This window comes from Crotalus tigris, unplaced genomic scaffold (assembly GCF_016545835.1).
Source record: "Crotalus tigris isolate CLP2741 ecotype Arizona unplaced genomic scaffold, ASM1654583v1 scf7180000017600.4437325, whole genome shotgun sequence".
Taxonomy (NCBI): Eukaryota; Metazoa; Chordata; class Lepidosauria; order Squamata; family Viperidae; genus Crotalus; species Crotalus tigris.
In genome coordinates this window covers 4,151,711-4,175,253 of record NW_024096504.1, presented here as the reverse complement: position 1 = coordinate 4,175,253, position 23,543 = coordinate 4,151,711, and the positions used below count along the sequence as shown (strand labels likewise).

Genomic DNA, 23,543 nt, shown 5'->3' with positions numbered 1-23,543 from the left:
ATTTCCCCCCAAACTGCATCCACCCTCTAACCTACTTCCCTCTTTCCCTCTTCTTCCTCACTCTCCCCCTCTCCTCCTTCTCCTCAACCTTCCTACTTGCTTCTCCCGTTCTTCCTATCTTCTCGCTCCGGATGCAGTCCAGGGCAAATGCCCGAGCAATTCCTCTCTCCAAATTAAAACATCAATATTATATACAATAAAACTATTTCTACTTATCTGAGCTACTTAAACTTCAACCCATCCTCCCCCCTCCCCCCACCCCGACTTCCCAGAGCCAAGTACAGGGTTATACAAACATATTAAACATAATCTGTTTAAGTTTACTAATTATACAATAACCAAAATCATACTAACCCTTAACTCTCTTCAAACTTTAACATCATAAGTTTATAAACAAATCCATTACTCATAAAATAAGTGAAACTTTGTAGTTCCATACTTCTTCTGAACATATTCTATCCATCTTCTCCATACATTAAAATATCTCTCTTGTGAATGGTCCTTTAAATAAGCAGAAATTTTAGCCATTTCTGCTAAATTAGAAACCTTAAATACCGATTCTTCTAAAGAAGGCAGAGAATCCTTCTTCCAATATTGACCCACCAATAATCTTGCTGCTGTTGCTTACTATACTTTTGTGTAGCTCCATTTGAATTACTTAGTATTTAGACAGGTACTGTGATGATATTTCCCTTAGAGGAATATATCTATAAAACGGAAGAGTTGTACTATATTTAATTAAGAAGAATAGGAAGATTGAATTGAAGACAAATATGTTAGAGCAAATATGGGGATCTGGGCTACCAGGGTGACAACTTAACGACCATAAATGGGCCAATTCCTCTGGAAAATTGATAACTAGATGGTCTCCTTTGATTCAAGTAACATGCACAAGAATGAAGGGAGATCTATCTGATGATCTAAAGGCATTGATATCGAAGCCTGGTTAGCATAAAAAGAAAGCTAGAGTTAGATTTTAAAAATGGGGTCTTTTGATTTATTAGAGAGGATCCTAAAGTCTCAACTAATGGGCTAAAGGGAGATTTTGAGATGAAGAGAAATATGATTATTAGATTTAACTATCGTTGGAAAATGATAAAAATAATGGATTAATTGACCTAATATTGAGGATTTAGATTTATAAGGGAAATGAAAATTAATTATTAGGGAATAGCTTTGAATTATTGTTTAGCTTAGATAATACAGACGATGGATTTGAGACAATGAAGGATACTCCATTAGTAAGTAGTGATGTACTAGGATGAGAAATAGAAAATGTTTATGAAATAAAATAAGAATATATTCAAGTAAGTAATAGGTGTATCTTAGATATTATAATTTCTATATAGTGAAATAAAGGAAATTTGGTTATCCAAAATTTAAATACTATGGATATTAAAGGTTAAATTGGAATATTGTAATTAAAAATTAGGTAAAATTTAAATACACAACATGGATATGTATAAGCAAAAATATAATGATAAATGTTTTAACTGAGCTTGCTATAATTAGAAATTTACTAGCTTAAATATGATATAGCAAATGTTAAGGGAAATAGAGAAGGAATTTTTTGATGATGTGACCTGAGATATGTACTAAAGATTTTGTTATTGTACTATTGACTACCCAATCACCACACTGCTTTCCAAATACTCAAATATAAAACTGGAAAACCAATAAACCTTGTTTTAAAAAAAAGAATAGGAAGAATAAAGCTATTGCTTTGTCTCTGGATTTTTTTTTCTGTAAGCAACTTAGTTAGCTGGAAGATATATATTATTTTCCTTTAAGAACCCAACAGAGAGGATAAGTCAGGTTGCATCAACTTGTCAACATGTACAAGATTATTTCAATAATCAATAGTTTTATTGATTCAAGAATGCATTTTGCATTCATGAGGATGGAAAAGCAGGATGACTGAGGAAATATGCAAGTTTATGACTTAGGTTTTTAATATAAAACAATGGTGGGTTACTATGTCATAACCAGCATATCTAACAGACTGTAGGAAAGCCTCTTTAACTGCATCTGAAGGAATGATTTAAATATGGTGATGTTCTAGAGCAGTGGTTCTCAACCTTCATAATGCCGCGACGCTTTAATACAGTTCCTCATGTTGTGGTGACCCCCAACCCCCATCCAGCTGGCCATGGGGGTATCAAAAACTTGACCAAAACAAGAGGAAAAAATGGGAAAGTATAGGTAGTCCTCGACTTACAACAATTCGCTTAGTGACTGTTTGAAGTTACAACAGCACCGAAAAAGCAAATTATGATCATTTTTCACACTTATGATTGTTGCAGCATCCTCAGGGTCATGTGATTTACATTCGGATGCTTAACAACTGATTCATACTTATGACGTTCACAGTGTCCCAGGGTACGTGATCAATGGCCAGGGGGTGTGGCCAGCTGATCACTCAGGTTGCAGAGTGCCTGTGGGGGGGGGAATCTGTGAGTCTCTGGGATGGGACTGAGGTGGGTGCCTGCCTTCCTTCCCTCCCTTCTCTCCCCTTGTCCCTTTCTTCCTTCTTTTCTTCCTCTCCTTCACCTCCCTCTTAGTCTCTTTCTCCTTCCTCCCTCTCCCATTGTCCCTTCCTTCCTTCTTTTCTTCCTTTCCTTCACCTCCCTTAGTCTCTTCCGCCTTCCCTCCCTCTTTCCCATTGTCCCTTCCTTCTTTCCTTCCTTTTCTTCGCCTCCTTCTTAGTCTCTTCCTCCTTCCCTTCCTCTCTCCCATTGTCCGTTCCTTCCTTCTTTCCTTCCTTTCCTTCCTTAGTCTCTTCCTCCTTCCCTCCCTTTCCATTGTCCCTTCCTTCTTTCCTTCCTTTCCTTCACCTCCTTCTTAGTCTCTTCCTCCTTCTCTCCCTCTCTCCCATTGTCCCTTCTTTCATTCCTTTCCTTCCTCTCCCTCTTAGTCTCTTCCTCCTTCCCTCCCTCTCTCCCCTTGTCCCTTCCTTCCTTCCTTCCTTCCTTTCCTCTTTCTCCCTTCCTCCCTTCCCTCCCTTCCATTGTTCCTCCCTTCCTTCCCTCTCTCATTGTTCCTTACTTCCCTCCCTCTTCATCCCTTCCTTCCTCCCCCCCAGGAAGCTACAAGGGGAGGGGGATAGGCTGCCAGCGTGGCTGGGGGCTTTACTGCCGGCAAACCTGCCTGTGCACAGGCAGAGACAGAGGAGAGCTCGCCCAGTTCACTTGCTCAGCTTCGCCAAAAGGCATGCCGCTTGCTAAGTTAGCAGAAGCTCCAGGATCAGCGCCGGGCTACAGCTGATTCATGCTTCTGCTAAATTAGCAAGCGCATGTTTTCTAGCGAGCAAGTTTGCTGGGCAGGAGCCAAGGCAAGCAGCTACAGCTGCAGAAGTGCGGATCAGCTGTAGAGGCTCATCCCGATCCTGCACAAGAGGGAAGAAAGGAAAGACGGAAGGGACAAGGGGGAGAGGGAGGGAAGGAGAGACAAAGAGGGAGGTGAAGGAAAGGAAGGAAGGGACAAGGGGGAGAGGGAGGGAAGGAGGGACAAAGAGGGAGGTGAAGGGAAGGAAGGAAGGGACAATGGCAGAGGGAGGGAAGGAAGAGACCAAGAGGGAGGGAAGGAAAGGAAGTTCCAGCCAGGAGAGGCTTGCCAGCCCGGCTGCCGAGAAACAAGAGAGCGCAAAGCCAAGGAGAAGAAGGTGGTGGTTTCCTCCCAAAGGGGGCTCCTTTTCTCCATCCCTTCCCTGGGTTTGTGGGAAATTTCTCATCATCAATGCTGGCAGGTGCTACTTCGAGCCCGCCATGAGCTTTCTCGCCCCCTTTGCTTCTCCCCCCTCCCCCACTTTCGTGAGGATTGTGATGCCTTTGGGAAGCCGATTGTGCTTTGAAGCTTAGGAGAGGAGGAAGAGTCCCTTCCTCCTTCCCTCCCTCTTGTGTCAGCTGGCGCAAGTTCGGGGGTCGCCAGCTGACGGGCGCAGGAGTTGGGTGCTGCAGCAGCCTCCCCTTCGCTACCTGCATGCACGAGAAGAAGTCAATCTGGTTGTTGCACAATGAGTCTCTGGGGAGGGCGGGGCCTTGCTCTGCGCCTGTGCTCTTCATGCGCCCCCTGTAAGGCACATTTGGTAGAGTTTGTGCAGACAGCCGCCAAGCAGCATATTTTCCACAAACAAGTGAAGTGGAACAGAGGGGGGGAGGGAGAGAAGGCGGTTGACAAGCCCTGCCTAAGACCATCGGAAATATGTGTTTTCCGATGGTCTTAGGCGACCCCTGTGAAACGCTCGTGCGACCCCCAAAAGGGTCGCAACCCACTGGTTGAGAACCATTGTTCTAGAGTTTGGTTCTCCAATACCGTGATGCTGTTCATCCACATTTCATGAAACCACATCTGCTACCTAAAGCAATCATCTCATTTTGACCTGCATATAAAATGCTGCCAATACTTACAACATATTGCAAGGTGTGGACAACAGAGGACTTGCAGATTATGGAGTACCTAGCCTTATTTTACAGCAGTTAGAATGTACTGCTGAAATTGGCATTAAAACTGTGCTTTTTTCTCCATTGGGGAGTCAAATCATGCATTAAACTTTCATGAAAAATTTATACCTCCTTTAAAAGCTATCCAGATCCCAAATGGCTGAAATTTCAGCCCTATCTCTCTGTGTGTCAGTCCTGCTGGATAGAACAGACCAAGAAATCAACTTCACACGAAAGCTAAAACTACTCTTGCTGAGATTGGCTATAATAACAGAATCCTCCAAATTGGAATAGGATGTAGTTCCTCTTTCTTCCTATAATTTAGTGAATTAGAGAACTATCTGTCTAAACCAGTGGTTCTCAACCTTTTTAATGCCGCGATCCCCAACTGGTCGTAAGTCGAGGACTACTCAACCAGTTGTAAATCGAGGACTACCCAACCGGTCGTAAGTCAAGGACTTTCCCTGCCCGGGAGCACCGCGCATGTGTGGTGCCACCCCGTGCACCGGCCGAGGCGTAGCTGGCAAGGGGCAGCGACGGCGCAGGGCGACCACCGGCTGGGCCACCAGCTGGCCCAGCCCAAGGGAGGTAAGGCACCCGCCGGGCCCTACGCACGCCAGCAACCCTCCCTGCGCCCGCTGGCCTCCCACCTCCCACCCCTGGCCCTCTTTTACTTACATTTTTAGTAGTTGCTCAGCAGGGAGGGGTGGAAACTTCCAGACAGCTCGCCTTCGCTGCAGACAACTTGCAGCACCGTTTGCAGAATGGGACTTTTGGCGGGCTCAGCAGGGCAGAGACAGCCTGGACAATTCCTATTGGCTTTTGAAAGCCAATAGAATTAGACTCTATTCAAGACAGTCTATTCTATTGACTTTCAAAAGCCAATAGGATAAAAGGGAGTAGCATAGCTAAGGAAAAGGGGGAAAAAATGGTGGACTGCGTTGTTTGGCGACCCCCGTGAAATGGTCATTCGACCCCAAATGAGGTCACGATCCACAGGTTGAGAACTGCTGGTCTAAATCATTTTCTGATATTATCTGGATGTTCTGCACTTAAAAAAAAAGTTTAACCCCTTCTTGCTATGGTGATGGAGCTTGAATGTCTCCATTAAGGTCATCTTCTTTACTGTCTGTAATTGGTTCCAGACATTTTGGGAACTAATTCATTTCCCCAAATACCAAAGGAGAAATTCAGTTTTCTATATTCAACATTGATCTCTGCAATGATCTCTGCCCTTCTGGGGTTTGGATAACATTTACTTTGAATAAAGTAGCTACTGCTTCACAAGCCATGTTCAGAAACTATTGTTACATGAAAAACCCGTTTTCCTAGGGAAGGCTTTGAAGAAGGAGGTTTAAAGTTGATTTATTGAAGCTTCATATAGAAAAAAAGTTGAGGTCAATACAGGTAGTTCTCAACTTACAACCACAATTGAGCCCAAAATTTATGTTGCTAAGTGAGATGTTTGTTAAGTGAGTTTTGCCCCATTTTACAACTTTTCTTGCCTCTGTTGTTATGTGAATCACTGCGGTTGATAAGTTAGCAATACTTTCGTTAATTGAGTCTGGCTTTCCCATTGACTTTGCTTGTCGAAAGGTCACAAAAGGGGATCACATGACCCCGGGATACAGCAATGATCATAAATATGAACCAGTTGCCAAGCATCCAAATTTTGATCACATGATCATGGGGATGTTGCAAAGGTCATGACTGTGAAGAACGGTCATAAGTCACGTTTTTCAGTGCCGTGGTAACTGTTCAAAGTCAAGGACTACCTGTATTTAGCAATCCTCTAGGAATCATAGGAGTATAGAATTGGAAAGGCCCTGAAGAAACTCTAGCCTAGTCCTTTGCAGTGTTCAGAAGAACCAATTAAATTATGATAAGACACCTAATTATGTGAACGTATGTTCCTTTTGTCTATAGCAGGGATAGGCAACCTTGGCTCTTTCATGACTCGTGGACTTCAACTCCCAGAATTCCTGAGCCAGCCATGCTCATAAAAGACCCATGGTTGCTTACCCCTGGTCTATAGACTTCAACTTAGCATCAGCATACATCTTAATATGCATTTCTGAATCTGTTTCAATTGTCCCTGTTTATCCTTCTTAGATGTTACAGTGATTTACCAGAACGGGCTACCGGTGATATCTTTGAGTCTTCCTTCTCGGCGCGAACGCTGTCAGTTTACACTTAAACCTCTCTCAGACTCAGTTGGAGTATTCTTACAACAACTCCAGGCAGAAGACCGGGGGATCGACCGAGTTGCAATTTATTCACCAGGTACTATTGAGCGTTACTAGAGGAACCCAATGACCCTCCTTCAGCTTTAGATTAGATCACTGTTTTTCAACATAAAAGATTTGTGGACTTCAGAATTCCCCAGCCAGTATGCTCTTCGTGGATTATTTATACCAGGAGTCTTCAAACTTGGCCCTTTTATGACTTGTGGATTTCAACTCCCAGAATTCCTCAGCCAGGCAGACTTCAACTCCCAGAATTCCTCAGCCAGGGACTTCAACTTGTGGAGTTGAACTCCACAAGTCATAAAAGGGCCAAGTTTGAAGACCCCTGATTTACACTCAATGTTACTAATGTGGCTATATTTCACTCTTCTGTTTACATTTTTTTTTTTGTTACATCGTGCTAACTCTGTAAAGATTGGTGTTGTGTAAGATTAGCCACTTCATTTTTAGGCAAAGAAAAATAGTATGTAACTTTTGGCCTATGGTTTGTCACAAACAAACTGAACTTCCAAAGAAGGGAACGTTTAGTCACCAAGTGGAAGTTAAATATGTGATAGAAAAAGTAAAAGTATAAAATAATAGGTCTTAATTATATCTAATATATGTTCTCTGTATTGACCAAAGATTTGTCAGTGGATCAGGGTAAAAACAGAAGAAAAGTGGACAAAAGATGTTAAAACAATCTCCCCATTTGCATTTCTTGCTTGTAATAGTATCTGTCAGTAAAAAATCTCTTCCCCTCAAGTCTGTTTCTGGTCTTAGGGCTCCACTGGGAGAAAAAGCATTTGAAATTGGAAAGTTGTTTGCAACTAAAAAGGTAGGAAATAGGTCCCTACCACTTTTGTGCCCCTTTAAATCTCTACCCACTTATTTTGGTTGATATTTTTGCTAATGATCTGTTTTGCTCATACACAGCTCTGCTTCCATCAGGTGGAATTATACAAGAATAGTTTAGTTTCTGAGATACAGGTAGTCCTCGACTTAACGATCACAGTTGGGACCAGAATTCCCATTGTTAAGTGAGTCATGCCCAAATTTTATGATAAGCAAATTACTGCAGTTATTAAATGAATCACATGGTCATTAAACAAATCCAGCTTCCCCCCCCCCATTGACTTTGCTTGTTGGAAGTCAACTGGGAAGGTTGAAAGAGGCAATCATATTACCCTGGGATGCTGCAACCATCATAAATAAATACATGCCAATTGCCAAGCAACCAAATTTTGATCATACAACCATAGGGATGCTGCAGCAGTCATAATTGAAAAGACTGGCCATAAGTCACTTTTCTTCAGTGCCGTTGTAACTTTGAATGGTCTCTAAGTCAAGGTCTACCTGTACTTTGAGACTATTCCTTGGAACCATTAAAATATAGTTTCAGTTCATTTCTCTAAGGTAGAATATACTAATTTGCAATGGAACACTGCTGGCCTATTAATAAGTCATATGTAGCTCTTAATTACATCTATTCCTGTTTTCCTTTTAGATGGGACACGAGTAGCAGCTTCCACAAGCATAGATCTCCTACTTCTTGATGATTTCAAATTAGTAATTAATGACTTGAGTTACCATGTCCGTCCACCAAAGAGAGGTAACAGCTTCATGCAGTTGGGATATATTTCCAGAAGTTATTTGCATGAAACTCCTCCATCTACTAATTAAAAAAGATAACTTCATGTCTGTTTGGAAAGTTGCATCTTCTTCAAATTAGCTCATTGATAATTCTGCATAAATATACTATCACCGGCCATCATGAATATCCACACTACATCTCCAAGCCTTGAGAATAGTGGTCCTATAACCGGTTGAGTTGTATGATCGTATGTTCTCCTGAGTCTTGACTGACACCTTTCCCTATATACTCATGTATTCTTTTTTTGTGTGCTGTAAAATGAGATTTAATTTTGTGAAGAGAAACTGTTACAAAATACCTTCAATCTGATCAGGTAGAAGAAGAAAGATTATTTTGTAAAAACTTGTCTGTTTTAAATGTGATTTTAATGCATGACTTTCTGGTACTTTACTAGTTTGGCTTTATGCTCTATTTTGTTTTCCATGCCCAAGTTGTTTCAGAGCTAAATAGATTTCCTTCTCCGTGTTTAGTATTCCAGTTGTATGTTTTTAGTATTTTTTGTCATAAAAGGGCTTGCTGTTTCAAATGGGCACACCTGCTTCTTTAATTGTTTTTATTCATTCATTTAGGGGATTTATGTGGCCATCCATTGTAAATGCATAAATCTAGGCAACTAACAAGAGTTTGTAAACAATGTAAAATAAAACCTCAAAACATAATCTGAATTACATAAAAATAATGACAATACAGGTAGTTGTTGACTTAAGACCACAGTTGTACCCCAAACTTTTATTGTTAAGTGAGACTATTGTTAAGTGACCTTTTTTTACGACCTTTCTTCCCACAGATGTTAAGTGAATCACTGCAGTTGTCAAGTTAGTAACACAATTGTAAAATGTATCTGGCTTGCCCATTGACTTTGCTTGTCAGAAGGTCGCAAAAAGTGATCACATGACCTTGGGACACAGCAGTTGCCAAGCGCCTGAATCTTGATCACGTGACCATTGGGGATGCTGCAACAGTAAATAAGTGTGAAAAACGGTCAGAAGTCACTTTTTTCAGTACCACTGTAACTAAAGTTTTTGTCACTAAACAAAAGGTTGTAATTCGAGGACTACTTGTACAGTGATACAACAATCAATGCTTTATAAAAACCTCTCAATAGGACCCCTCCTATAGTAGACTTAACTAATATCTTGGCCAGTGACTGGGGCAAGAGTTGAGTCTTCACAGCCTTTTGAAAGACCAAAAGTTTTGGGACCCTCTGCATTTTAGGGGAGACCATCCCATGTTATTTTTCTCTTCAAAATGAACAGTCAAGGTCACATTTTCAGTAAAGGCAAAAGATAAAAACAGAGGCTTTTTTTTTTACTGAATTTGTTTGTCATTCGTCATTGATGCAAAGATTAGTCTTTTAACCAAAGATAGATTTCATGATCCATTTTTTTTCTTCCATTCAATCATGTCTGATTTTTGGAGACCTGCTTACCCATTGGAAGGGCTTCAGTAGTCATTTAGGGCTTTGTATATCCTTCATATACAATATGTGTTCAGTAAAATATGTGTAAAGTTAAACACGAAAGCTCAAATGAATTGTCTTGTACCCTGGGGTATAAAAATGTAAATTAAGCTACATTAGTCTGGATCAAAGTTCTATCACTTTAGCTTTATTGGCACTCTTCAGATCAAATACATAACTGGGAAGAAATCTACTTGTAATGGCTTGAATATGTGCTCATTCAAACATTTTTTATGCTAGATGGTGTGTTCTCTCCATTCTGTATTTAAGCTCATCTTCATATATGGTTGTTTTTCTTTCTGATGGCAGAAGTTCTTATGTGAATCAAATGGGGCAGAAACTCTATATTCATAGTTCATTAGAATACTGCATTTACTAGGATTCCTCCTGTTTCTTTTTCCAGACTTCTCCCAATATGAGCCAAAAATGAGGTCACCTGATGGCCTTCAGACATGGCCCTTCTCTGCATTATCATTGGGTTTAAGTTCTATTTTTATCACTACATGAAACAAGACATTAATGTTTTCATACATTCTCTGTTTTATGTTGCGTTTGTTTTGTAAATGGATGAAACTCATCTTTCTTTATATACCCTTATAAACCTTAAAGTATTAAGAGGGAAATGGAATGTGAAGAATCTGAAGTACTTTTTTGATTTGCCAATCCATTTGATTACAGTTTTCACACACACACAAACATAAATACACAGGTCTAATAATTATGGCACAGGCTGGAAAGCAAGAGATCGTGAGTTTAGCAAATGGAAGATGCATTGGATATGTTCACTGCCTTAAGTTATTTGTAAACATAATAAAGGTGGGATACAAATAAAATGAAATGAAATAGAGTATCTACCTGTTGTTCACTGACTGAGTCCAAAAGCCATTTAATGTTAAATATAAAACACTAATATTTTCAAGTGACTTTCAATTATTTGCTGTAGAATGGACTTTTAGCTTTAAAAATAAAAAAAATAAAGGCAATATTAAAAGTATGGCCAGATTATCAGATTTCAGATACTGAATTTTAAATGGAATTTTAGGCTTTCTTATTTCTGTAATTTGCCAATCCAGCCTAGAAGTGTTTTTATCTTGGGAGAGGCGAGTATAAGCCAAACTTATATTGGAACAGTGTTTGATTGTTTAAAAACCTCTCAAAACATGAGTTGCCATGCAACACATTGAGTAATCCAGTTAATTCCATCCATGTTTTATTTGATTTTGTAAATTTCAGTCCTTCAGTAGGGCATTCTTCACAGTGCCATCACACTGTGAAAAATAAAAATATTAAAAGACCTGTGTTCTTCTTTAGATCTCTTAAGCCACGAAGATGCCACCACTTTGAATGATGTGAAGACCCTGGTTCAGCAGCTCTATACCACACTGTGTATTGAAGAACACCAGCTGAATAAGGAGAAGGAATTGATTGGGAGGTTAGAAGACCTCAAAGAGCAATTGGCACCCCTGGAAAAAGTGAGGACATTCGGATTTGTTTCAATAGGCTTGACAGCTGAACAAAGAATATGTATTGTACCTTAATGGCGTTAGACAACACTGGAAAAGAAAAATACTTTTTCATATGTAAATTTATTTCTTGGACTAATTTTAAGTGATCCAAGAAATATCTATTAAAGTACTGTATGTATTGTAATAATTGATTTAAAATCATATAAAGGAAAAATAGACAACCACAAAAGTCTCGTGATCCCTATCCAGCCACCCAGACAAGTGATTTCCTTGTCAGATATTCTTGAGCCTACCTCTTCAGACTGCAACATGTTGAGGCTTATCTATTAATAATGGGTCTAGATCTGGACATTTCTATTTAAAAACTAGTAAAGGGAGGGAGGAGGAACATGAGTTGCTCTAAAGCACTGTTTCCCAGTTTATTGAATCATGTAACCAAACTAACCAAAGATTCTCAAATATACATGGACTCCTCTTGCGTCTGTATTGGCTTTGGTCATCAGTCTTTGTCACAATGTTTTTCAACCTCAGCAACTTTTAAGATGGGTGGGCTTCAACTTCCAGAATTGGCCGGGCGGTTCTGGGAGTTGAAATCCACCCATTTTACAGTTGCCAGGGTTGAAAAAGAATATAAGGAACTATTTTAATGTCTGTTTAGTCATCAGGATCTGAAACCCCTGTTTTGAAATTGTGTTAAATCACAGTTCCTGGTGTTGGGCTAAGCAAGATTGGTACACAGGAGTGTTGTAAATACATCATGGAAAGAGAAAAAGAAATTGGGATTGGCTGTTCTTTCAAAAAAATGAAAATGCTTATGGTATGTAGAAATGCCAAATCCAAACCAAGAACAAATAGTGGCTTAATCTTCTGTTTGTAATTAGTAGCCATAATCTTTTGCTTGATTCCTTTTACTACAAATAAGACAGGGAATCCTAGTTCCTAGTGGTAGACTGACTCAAGAGGGATTATAATGAAGGAGGAATTCTGTTCTACTATTGGAGAAGAGGCTTTGGTTCTGGAATTCTGGGAGTTGGACCACACATCTTAATGTTACTAAGGTTGAGAAACACTGGTCTAGTCAGACATCCATATTTTTGATAGGGGACTAAATGAAGGATTTAGTAATGTTCTTACCATAATAGAGTCTGAAAGTAAACATTCTATGGATATGATGAGGTACTCCCTCCTTGGGTTATTTATAAGCATTCCCTTCTTTCTATAAAACTTGGAAGAGGGTGCATCTTAATTTGAACTATTTTATTTTAAATTGAAAAGGTGGAAAGGGACTTATTAGAGCAGGGTCCCCAACCCCCAGGCCGTGAACTAGTACTGGTCCGTGGCATGCCAGCAACCAGTCAGCACAAAAAAGTAAAGCCCCATCCGCGGGATGCAGGCAGCACACAAGACCACGCACCCTTTCATCCACGGAAAAACCTCTCTCCACAGAACCAGTCCCTGGTGCCCAAAATGTTGGGGATCTCTGTATTAGAGCAAGGACTTTATTAGAGCATTGGAAACACATGGCAACTACTCAAAAAGAATGGAAAATTGGTTATTTGAGCAATCTGTCACTTAGTCCCCTGTCAAAAAATATTGACATTAAAAACACTTCTGACTAGACCAGTGTTTGTCAACCTTAGCAACTTTAAAATAGGTGGATCTCAACTCCTAGAATTCCTCAGCCTAGTCAGAAGTGCTTTGGTTACAGTCAGCTGTGCTTGGGTGATGCTTTAGCTTTTATTAAAAGCCACTGCTCAATACTGTACTAGCCCTGGACAATTTTCTTTTGCAGGTCAGGATGGACATTTGCAGAAAAGCAGATAAGAGGACAACCTGGCTACTGTGGGGCGGGCTGGCTTACATGGCAACTCAGTTTGGAATATTGGCTCGGCTCACCTGGTGGGACTATTCTTGGGACATTATGGAGCCAGTCACCTACTTCATCACATATGGCAGTGCCATGGCAATGTATGCATACTTCGTAGTAACACGTCAGGTAAGATGGGCTTTGCATTAAATTCATTTCTGTAGGGAAGTTTTTGGAAAAAGGAGGTTGCATAATTTATTTCAAGCCTGGGCAACATGACATAGATCAGGGGTCTTCAAACTTGGCCCTTTTATGACTTGTGGACTTCAACTCCCAGAATTCCTCAGCCAGACATGCTGAGGAATTCTGGGAGTTGAAGTCCACAAGTCATAAAAGGGCCAAGTTTGAAGACCCCTGACATAGATTCACTGCAGCAGAGAGATGTGCACTGTGGAACTGATGTGATTCGTTTTGCCAAGAAAAGCCTGAAGGACAATGGCAATTGACTTCCAAGAAGTCAATTGCATGGCTTCAGAGGTCTGTCTTCCGGTTTTAGATTACCCAAAGCTCCCCGTTCAGAAAATATTTGGGGCAAAAGGGTCAGAGAAGCGGTTTCAAATGATGCTTCAGATTGAACTGCACCTTCTCCTCAAAATCTTCAACATTTGCTGAGAAAGTCTTCCACTAAGAGAGCACCCTCTCAGAAAGTTAGTCCTGCAGAACAAAACTCAAGAGAGGTTGTAAAACAGAAAAAAAAATAGTTGTTTCAACTCACCCTTGGAAGTGGGCAGAGAGAAAAAAATAATTTTGTTTCATAAAAGGGTGCACCCCTTAAACCTTTGTGAGAAAAAATCAAAATATCAGATAACTCTAATACAAGGGTCTCCAAACTTGGCCCTTTTATGACTTGTGGACTTCAACTTCCAGAATTCCTCAGCCAGGCATGCGTGTGTGAATTGGTCTTTAACGTTCTAATTTTGTACGTTAGCTAATTTTCTTCTGGTAGTCATCTGTATTCCCTTTGAGACTCCTGTATAGTTTTCATATTGTTGCACAGAAGCACAAAAACTCTGTTTATAGGTAAAGAAGGCACTGAAGCTAAAGGACAAATGCACGGGGAATCCTTCTCAGCTTATTTACATGTCACTTTCAGACTCTAAACTTTTAGGCTTGTTTATGTTATCTTTTAAAAATGCAGGGCAGGAACTATTTCTCCAAGACATTACAGGGATGTGTTCTGTATTTGTATTTTGTATCTTAATCACAGTAGAATGCACATTAAGGGTAGAGGTACCTGCCTCCAGGTTCCCAACATAAATTTTCCTCTTATTCTGCTACTACTAGGAGTGTCCCACTGATCATTGGTTTCCTCCTGCTAAGAGAATCAGAAAGTCAGAGTCCTGTACTAATTTATATCCCACTTAACAGTGCTTTTACAGCCATCTCTAAGCAGTTTTACAGAGTCAGCATATTTGTCCCCAACAATCTGAGTCCTCATTTTACCCACCATGGAAGAATGGAAGGCAGAGTCAACTTTGAGCCGCTGAGAATTGAACTATTGGCAATCAGCAGAATTAGCATTCTAACCACTGCACCACCACTATCAGGATGGTATACAAGCAGTCCTCAACTTACAACCACAGTTGAATCCAAAACTTCCAGTTGTTAAGTGAGTTTTGTTCCATTTTATGACCTTTCTTGCCACAATTAATACATGAATCAATGCAGTTGCTAAATTGGTTTTAAAGGGCATCTGGGTTCTCGGGTAACTCTCTTTGTCAGAAAGTCACAAAAGGAGATCAGATGATCTGGGACCCTGCAACTGTTACCAATATGAGCCACTTGTCAACATGTCCAAATTTTGATCACATGACCATGGAGATGCCCAACATTGTAAAGTGTGAAAAATGGTCATAAATCAGGGGTTTTTTAGTGCCATTTTAACTTCGGTCGGTAAACAAATGGTTGTAAGTCAAGAACTATCTGTATACAGTCCACCCTCCCTTAAGCATTCAGAGAATAGTACCGGCATATGTTAATTCATGCCACTATATACTAGGTTACATATTACTTACACAGCCTCTTCTGGGGGGAAGGAGGGGGGGGGGCTCTATTTTTACATGGTTTGCATCTCGTGTAGTTTTCAGTTTCATTGACCACCAGGAGGCACTGTGTGATCAATTTGATCCTTACTGGGATTTTTCAGATGTGGATAGCCAGATATTATTCTAAGGCAGGGGTGTCAAACTGCTGGCCCGTGGGCTGGTTGTATCATGCGGAGGCTGCGCCCACCTCAGCTCCGGCAATGTGAAAAAAGTTGTGATACATTGTGACACGTCATGTGATGCAGCAAGTTTAACAACCATGTTCCAAGGGGTTCAAACCAGTGGTGGAATTCAAATACGTGAACAACTGGTTCTCTTATTGGATGCAGGCCTGGTCATCTGAGGCCTAGAATGGACTTCCAGAAGTGGCATCCATGCACTTCCAGCAGGCCATTTTAGGCCTGGGAGGCCTCATCCAGGCCTCTGAGGCCTAGAATGGACTTCCGGAAGCAGTGTGCATTCGGCCTGTTCTCCGAACTGAGCAAAATTTACCTACCAGTTCTGCCGAACCAGTGCAAACTGGCTGAATCCCACCACTGGTTCAAACCCTCTACTGAGAATTGAACTGATAGATGTTCACACTTTAGATGACCATATACAGTATAATAACTTTGTAATGGCGTGAACTCTCTTTTCTTAGAGCTTATGGGGAGGTGGGCTTATATATGCCATTCTGATAGCACCTAGATATCCCTTCCATCAAGATCTGAGTGCCAGAGATAGGATGGCTTTGAAAGCTAATGTAAAGCTTGCTTCCTTTTTCCCCATGGTGACACAGTTCAAGGTTACTGAATATGAAGATGTACAAATTAGCCTATTTGCACCTACAACTCTAGTAACTTGTATGGCCTTTAAGACCAAAAACATTGGCCATCTATGGAGTAGTTAGTGATGGTAATAATAAAGATCAATAACCATATAGTTCTGGTTCCTGTCCCTTGTCCACAATAACTTACTCTGCATTACTGTACCCAAACAGAGTTTCATATGCCACTTGCTGATCTCCAACAAGCTAGTTAATCATTTGTTTATTTATTATAGTAATTTGTAATATATCATTCAAACTCTAGGTGGTTTAAATTACTCAACCACTGTGGAGCAAAATTAAAATTAAATTGACTAAGCTGTCAAGAATTGCTTTCCATTGCATATTTGAAATGACACTGTCTGTTACAGTGCTCAATTCCTGCAAATAATCGTAAGTAAGATGGTATATCAAAAAGACTTAATATATTAATATTAAAATATATTATCACTATTCAGTTGATAATCAGATCTGTTGAGCATCATGTGACATATAATTTGTCTGTATTCTGTATTAAATTAATGCAGATTAGCTCAGAGTTGAGTTTCTTGTCCTTTCAAATTGGTTATTGATAAATAAGTATTCTTGTCTAGGGTTTCAATTAATTTATTCTTTCATTCAATAGGAATATATATATCCAGATGCTAGAGATAGGCAGTACTTACTGTTTTTCCATAAAGGAGCCAAAAAGACACGTTTTGATCTAGAAAAATACAATCAGCTCAAGGATGCTATTGCTCAGGTAATGAAAATAAATCCTTGGAGGAAAATAGAAAATTGACCCATGTTATTTCTTGAAAATTCAGTAATTCTTTGATCTGGTTTCCTCATGTTTCTCTCATTTGTATTCCAAAAGACACTGTTATTTATAGCTGATTTTATAATGTTAATATAGATTTCAGCTCAGAAGGAAGTTGACATAGCTGATTAAACCTTCAGGACATTGGAAAGATAAAGCACTATAGGTAGTTCTTGACTTATGACCACAATTGAGATTGGAACTTCCATCATTAAATGATGCAGTTATTATGTACGTTATGTCCAATTTGATAACTTTTATTGTGGTCATTAAGCAAATCAAATGGGTGTTAAGCAAATCTGATTTTGCTTGTTGGATACCCCAGGAAAGAGTTGCAAATGGAAATCACGTGACATCGTAACATCCCTGATTTTTGATCACATGACTGCTGGGATGCTGCATTGGTTGTAAGTTACCTTTTTAGCACAGTCATAATTTTGAATGGTCTTTAAATAAATGCTCATAAATCAAGGACTATCTCTAGTGTGTTTTCCAAGGTAAAATAAGCAAACATACATTCAGAAATGTATGTTTTTGCCTATGCACCTGAGGTCTCTTTCTTCAGACAATTTATTATGTCTAATAGCAACTAAACTCCATATATTTTGTCTACCATATTACTCAGGGGCTTTCTAAGGCAATAGAATATGGAGATAATATATATATAAATGCTACATAATACATACACACACACTCACACACATGTACATATGTATGTATCTATGTATATAAAATGTTTAATTTGAGATGCTTGGTATAACTTGAATTCACTAGATGTAAATTTGGAGGGTTTCACTAAGTTGTGTGAAGAAAGAAGACAAAAGAATAGATGGAGAACTTGCAAAAGAAAAAAGTCTGGCCCTGGAACTTTCTCATCTCTTAGGAATAATTATTCAAAGTTGTTTTCAGTGGATGGCATCTGATTTTCAGAATTGCCAGCTATCCATTATTTTACCAATCCAATTACTAAAATACCTGCATTCCATGATTTGACCATATTACAATGCAAAATACAGTAAATTTCAAGATTGGGCCAATATGGGTTCAGTTTCATCAGACTCACCATGGTTTGGATCTAATCAATATTGCCTTATTTAATTTACTGGTATATTTGAAACTGTTGATGGCCATTCCTTCCTGTTGGAAATGCTAGTCTTATTGCCACTGGCATTATCTCAGCTTCCATAGAACATTAACAGACTTCATTTACGTGAAAAGTAAGCATTCATTGGAATGGGATATAAAGGTAGTCCTCAGCTTACAACCATAATTGAGCCCATTACTAAGCAAGACAGTTGTTAAGTGAGTTTTGCCCCACTTTGCAACCTTTCTTGCCACAGTTGTTAAGTGGATCACTGAAGTTATTAAGTTAGTAACACAGTTGTTAAATGAATCTGGCTTCCCCATTGACTTTGCTTGTCAGAAAGTTGCAAAAGCTGATCATATGACCCTGGGACACTGCTATCATCATAAATACAGGGCAGTTGCCAAACATCCAAATTTTGATCACATGACCATGGGGGTGCTGCAACGGTCGTAAGTGTGGAAAACAGTCACAAATCATTTTCCCCCCAGTGCCATTCTAACTTTTAATGGTTACTAAACTAATGGTTGTAAGTCAAGGACTACTTGTGCATATTAAGTCTAAGATGGGTTCAACACTTTTGTTTACCTCATGGGAAATTTCCTCGTTTTTTTTGTGATGACCTTTTGTGAATGTGGATATGACGACTTGGAATAAGATTACCTGTAACTCCGCTGCCCCCAACCTTTTCGGCTCCAGGAACCGGTTATTTGGAGAGCAGTTTTTCCTCAGATAGAGGAGTGTGGTTTCACACTCTGCCTGCATCCCGCGTGTGTGCGGATGGGGCTTCTCTCTTGCTTGCGTGGCCTGGTTCCTGGCAGGCCACAGACCGGTGCTGGTCCACAGCCCAGGAGTTGGGGATCCCTACTGTAATGTATTACACTAGAGTATGACGGAGAGAAATATGGTACTGATGTCTTCATTTTATTGATTTTTTTTTAGGCAGAATTGGATCTTAAGAGACTTCGGGATCCCTTACAGGTACATCTACCTGTCCAACAAATCAATGATAAAGACTGATAATCAGAGGAACCTCTGTATCTTGGCAGAAATGGCAGATCTTTTCAAGCTCTTGCCTCTTTCATTAGAAAGCATTTCAGGTGGAAGCTGGGAGGTCTTCTTGGGGTGGAGGGTTTTTAAATCATTAAAACATAAACCTTGACTGGGGAAGGGGGTAATGTGTTCAGTGAAAATAATAATAATAATCAGGCACTGTGGAATGTTAAGTCTTTCCAAAGGGCTTAAAGATTGTCTCATTCAAATGTTTTTTCTTTTGGATGAACATATATATTATAAAGGTGGGCATTTCATGAAGAAATTTTATCGGGGATATATTTTTCCAGCTTTGCAGTGTCTGCCTCTTGAAGAAGCACCAGCAGCCTGCTCAGCATTTTTTTTTAAATCTCTTTCAAACAATTGCACAGTAATAGTGCACTAACAAAAGAAGGAAACAATCCAGCCATTTTAAGACACCATGACTGGTGATCTAGATTGAAGTAATGTCTCCATTAACCTGCAATCCAAGATTGAATCTAGTGTGTCTTTTTTCTTTTGTTTTGTTTTGTAATAGCAATGCAAAATTTCTTCTTACTCCACCAAAAAAAAAAAAAAAAAAACCTCCACCTAAAACATTTTTCTCCTTGTCTGTTTACTGTCAAACAAACTTTCTCCTATACTGAAAGTTTATTTATGTTACCAGTTTTACCAGAATCACAAACTGAATAATTCTTGTTGTGAACATTTGAACATGGAAGTATTCCCACATATCTTCTTCAGCTTCACTGCCCTGATCAACTTTTACACATAAATGGTGATGTTGCATGAGAAAACTATTCATATGCAGTCTTAAGGGAGGAATGTTTCTTCCCCCTACTCTTTCTCCCTCCCAATAGGGTAATCATCCAAATTAAAGCAAATCAAAGAGTTTGAGCCTATGGTGATGCATATATGTATGCAATACTTGACTTGAGATCATGACGCTTTATGAAGTCCCTTTAAAAGAGGGAGGATTAAATATTATGTTTGCCTAGCAGAATAACTATGGCTTGATAAGCAAAAGACTACAATTGCACTTTGATCCACAATCCGCCTCTTCTTTAAGTAGCTTTAAAAGAACGAGCTGGTGCTGAAGGGTTAGGGTTTCTGCACAGTAGCAGATGCAGTCCCTCCATCCCTAAAGGGCGTGGGAGAAAGGCAGTGGCCTCCACCACCTGCTGGAAGCCCGATAATCTTGTCTAAGCAGAACTTCCATCTTGTGCTAAACGAACCCATGGCCTATTCTGTTGTCCTGTTGATAGATCTTGGGAAGGCAGGATAAGAGATGGAAGGAGGTCTCTAAGCTCATTCTCACAAAACTTGGAATTTCCCTTCAGTTCATGCCTTTTCACTGTGTCAAGGCAAGAGTCTCCCACTTTCGGAGGAACCATGTTTTAAAGTGTAAAATAAATATAAACCAGACGCCAGGTGCCTTGCAGATGGGATAGTCGCTCCTTCCTCGCCCTCAATGGCATGTTGAGCTGAATGGATGCATGTTCCAAGATGTTTCCTCTTCCTACTTCCTTCCCGTCTTTCTCCCTCTAATTATGTGGCTATTTTTTTTAATTTTAGAAAAAAATAAAAATTGTTAAATTATCTGTTCACCCTCTTCGTATGCAGCATTTTAAAAAGGAAGAACGCAAACAGTCCTGTAGCAGAATTGTCTTGAGTGTGTTTGGGGTGAGGGAGGGGCATGGAGAAAAGACCTTAAAAATAATAATGAACATGTGTACAATCCTGTATCATTTATTAAATATGTATAAAAGAGAAATGTACTTCTGGAACAATAAATAATTATTCTGTTTTTGAACTGTTGTCTTGAAATTGTGTCATGCTCAATTCAAGGGAGGCTCAAGGAATGTGTGAACTTGGGTGTAGCAAACTTCCATTCTTTCTGTCTATAAACAAAATTTATGGAATTCTTGATGTGTCTTCGTGCCCGTTCATGTGTTATAAAAATGCAGCACAAAAATATTTCAATATAGGAAATGAATCCCATAAATCATGGCATATCATTTTATTTACAGACTTTTAAAATGTGTTTCATCTACATTATAGGTATTTTCATAATGGATTTGTTTCATCTTTCTCTTTCTTTCTGTCTCTCTTTCTCTCTCCCTCTCCCTGCCTCCCAGTTGTTTAAGTATATTTATAAGTCATTCATATATAGATGATATATCTTTTATGTTTTCTAAATTAAACACTTGTCATTAGGGATGGCACACTTTATTATGTAGCAATTCAATTGTCAATCACAGGGAAAATCAAAGTCTTGGACATGATACCAGTGATATGGACAAACAGGCTGGCAAAGTTATGGGATGGAGACATCAATAAATGATATTCCAATACTTTTTCAGTGACATTATTGCAAAATGAACTGTTAGTCAAAAAGTAGCAAAAATGAAACAAAGCTGTATCTTCTTTATACATAAAGAATGATATACCAAGAATGTAAACCTAGCATTATCCCTAATACCACACATTCTGTGTGGGCAATTTTTAAATACCTCTTTTTATTTAATACCACTTTCATGTACAACAATGTGTGATCATATACCACCTGTAAGCACTGGGGCAAATGTAAGAGCTCACTGCCTTTTTCTTAATGGTGTGTGCAGATGCTGCTTATGTTGATTCCACCATTTTGAAAAATATAAATAGTGGATTCATACAATATACAAACAAAGAATCAAGATTACGTGTAGTGTTAATACCATTTTATAATGCCTTGGTAAGACCACACTTGGAAAATTGCATCCAGTTTTGGTCGCCATGATATAAAAAAGATGTTGAGACTCTAGAAAGAGTGCATAAAGAGCAACAAAGAAGATTAGGGGGCTAAAGGCTATAACATTTGAAGAACAGTTGCAGGAATTGGGTATATCTAGTCTAATGAAAAGAAAGACTAGGACAACGTAATAGCAGTGTTCCAGTATCTAAGGGACTGCCCCAAAGAAGAATGGGTCAACCTATTCTCCAAAGCAGCTGAAAACATAACAAGAAGCAATGGATGAAAACTAACCAACGAGAAAAGCAATCTAGAACCACTGAGAAATTTCCTGACAATTAGAATAATTAATCAGTGGAATGATTTGCTTCCAGAACTTGTGAGTGCTCCTGGAGGTTTTAAAGAAGAGATTGGACAACCATTTGTCTGAAATGGTATAGGATCTCCTGCTCGAGCAGGGGGTTGGACTAGAAGACCTCTGAGATCCTTCCAACTCTGTTATTCTCTTAAGTTTAATGCAGTCAGATCAAAGGCTTTCCTAGTCTAATACTGAATCTCCATTATCCAGATGCATATGGAAAGCCCACAATCAAATAAAGATCTATTTGTCAACTCTACAATGAGCCTAGCTACAGCCATCTTTCTCATTTTAGGTTGCCATCTGCCAAGGAGGGTGTAAGGACCCACCCCACTTTGCATCTTAAGAAGACAGAACTCTTGGAATAATTCTTCCAACAAGAATCCTTTATTAGGAGAAAATGGTTGCAGGCGTTCTAGACAGGACTTGGGGTCCAAGCTCTCCCATTCAAGGTTTTAAGGGGTTTCCCAGTAGCCCCACCCAATGACCCCCTACTTCCAGCAACAGTCTCAGGCATTACATTCCCACCCCCTTTTTCCTTACTGCCGGCTGGATGGAGACTTCAGAGAAAACTACATGAAAGGTAATAGCCCTCTTTGTTATGATTAGGCCTTTTTGGTGCTATCCACATTCAGTCTCTTTGAAGTATACTGAAGGAAGTGAGAGCCATAAAGCTCCTTTGTTCACCCCCTTCCCTTCATTGTATGACAGAATCCAGAGAAGGCAGAAATGGGGTTTTCTATAATTGATAACTAGAGATGAAATATAAATATAATTATATAAATATAATTTATATAATATAATTATATTATATAAATATAATTATAATTATATAAATATATAAATATAAATATAATTATATAAATATAATTTTGGGCAACTGGCTACATAACTTTCTATGTCCTTTTTTATTGATGGCCACCAAAATTGCCGTTTAATTAAGTGTAAAGTTTTTACAAATCCAAAATGCCCTGCTGATTTTGTGTCATGGCAAAGCTGCATGAAAGTGACTCTTTGGGTTGTTGGTATATATAACTTTTCCCCTACCCAAGGCAACCCGTCTCTCATTGTGCACACATTTTTGTTTTTCTGGAACCATTCATCTGTTTCCAAACTTTTTCTGAAATCAATTCCAGTTTGGCTGTCCAGTTGTGGTTTTAATTTAACTTGAGTTCTTGTGGTTACTGGTGCTGCCAGTTGTGACTCTGCCATTATTGGTTTAGAGTCTGTGGTTCGTGCGCTGTTATATTGGAGCATGTGAGATAGTGCATCTGCCAGGAAGTTCTTTCTCCCTGGCAAATGTTTGAGCTTCAATTGGAACTGGTGAAAGTGCTGGGACCAGCGGGCTTGTTTGGGATTGAGTTTCCTGGGCGTTTTCAGGGCTTCCAAATTTTTGTGATCAGTCCACAACTGGAAGGGGATTTTGTTGCCTTCAAGAAACTGTCGCCACATGAGTAATGCCCAATGTATCCCATATGCCTCCTCCCATATGGGCCAGCGCTGTTCTGTTTCCGTCAGTTTCTTAGATGTATATGCACAGAGTTGCAATACTCCATCATCGTTTTCCTGTAATAGA

At 39.4% G+C, this 23,543-nt stretch overlaps 1 protein-coding gene across 3 annotated transcripts in view; it reads left to right on the top strand.

Moving 5' to 3' along the window:
- Positions 1–20,688, top strand: part of MCU (mitochondrial calcium uniporter) — a 209,490-nt gene extending 188,802 nt beyond the window's left edge. For all 3 annotated transcript variants that reach the window (XM_039367775.1, XM_039367765.1, XM_039367784.1), the window contains exons 3-8: positions 6,552–6,722; positions 8,172–8,276; positions 11,089–11,249; positions 13,036–13,239; positions 16,586–16,702; positions 18,786–20,688. In XM_039367775.1, coding sequence (XP_039223709.1) covers positions 6,552–6,722; positions 8,172–8,276; positions 11,089–11,249; positions 13,036–13,239; positions 16,586–16,702; positions 18,786–18,863 — 836 coding nt within the window. In that variant the 3' untranslated portion in view covers positions 18,864–20,688. The remainder of the gene's footprint in view (positions 1–6,551; positions 6,723–8,171; positions 8,277–11,088; positions 11,250–13,035; positions 13,240–16,585; positions 16,703–18,785) is intronic.
- The last annotated feature ends 2,855 nt before the right edge of the window (positions 20,689–23,543 follow it).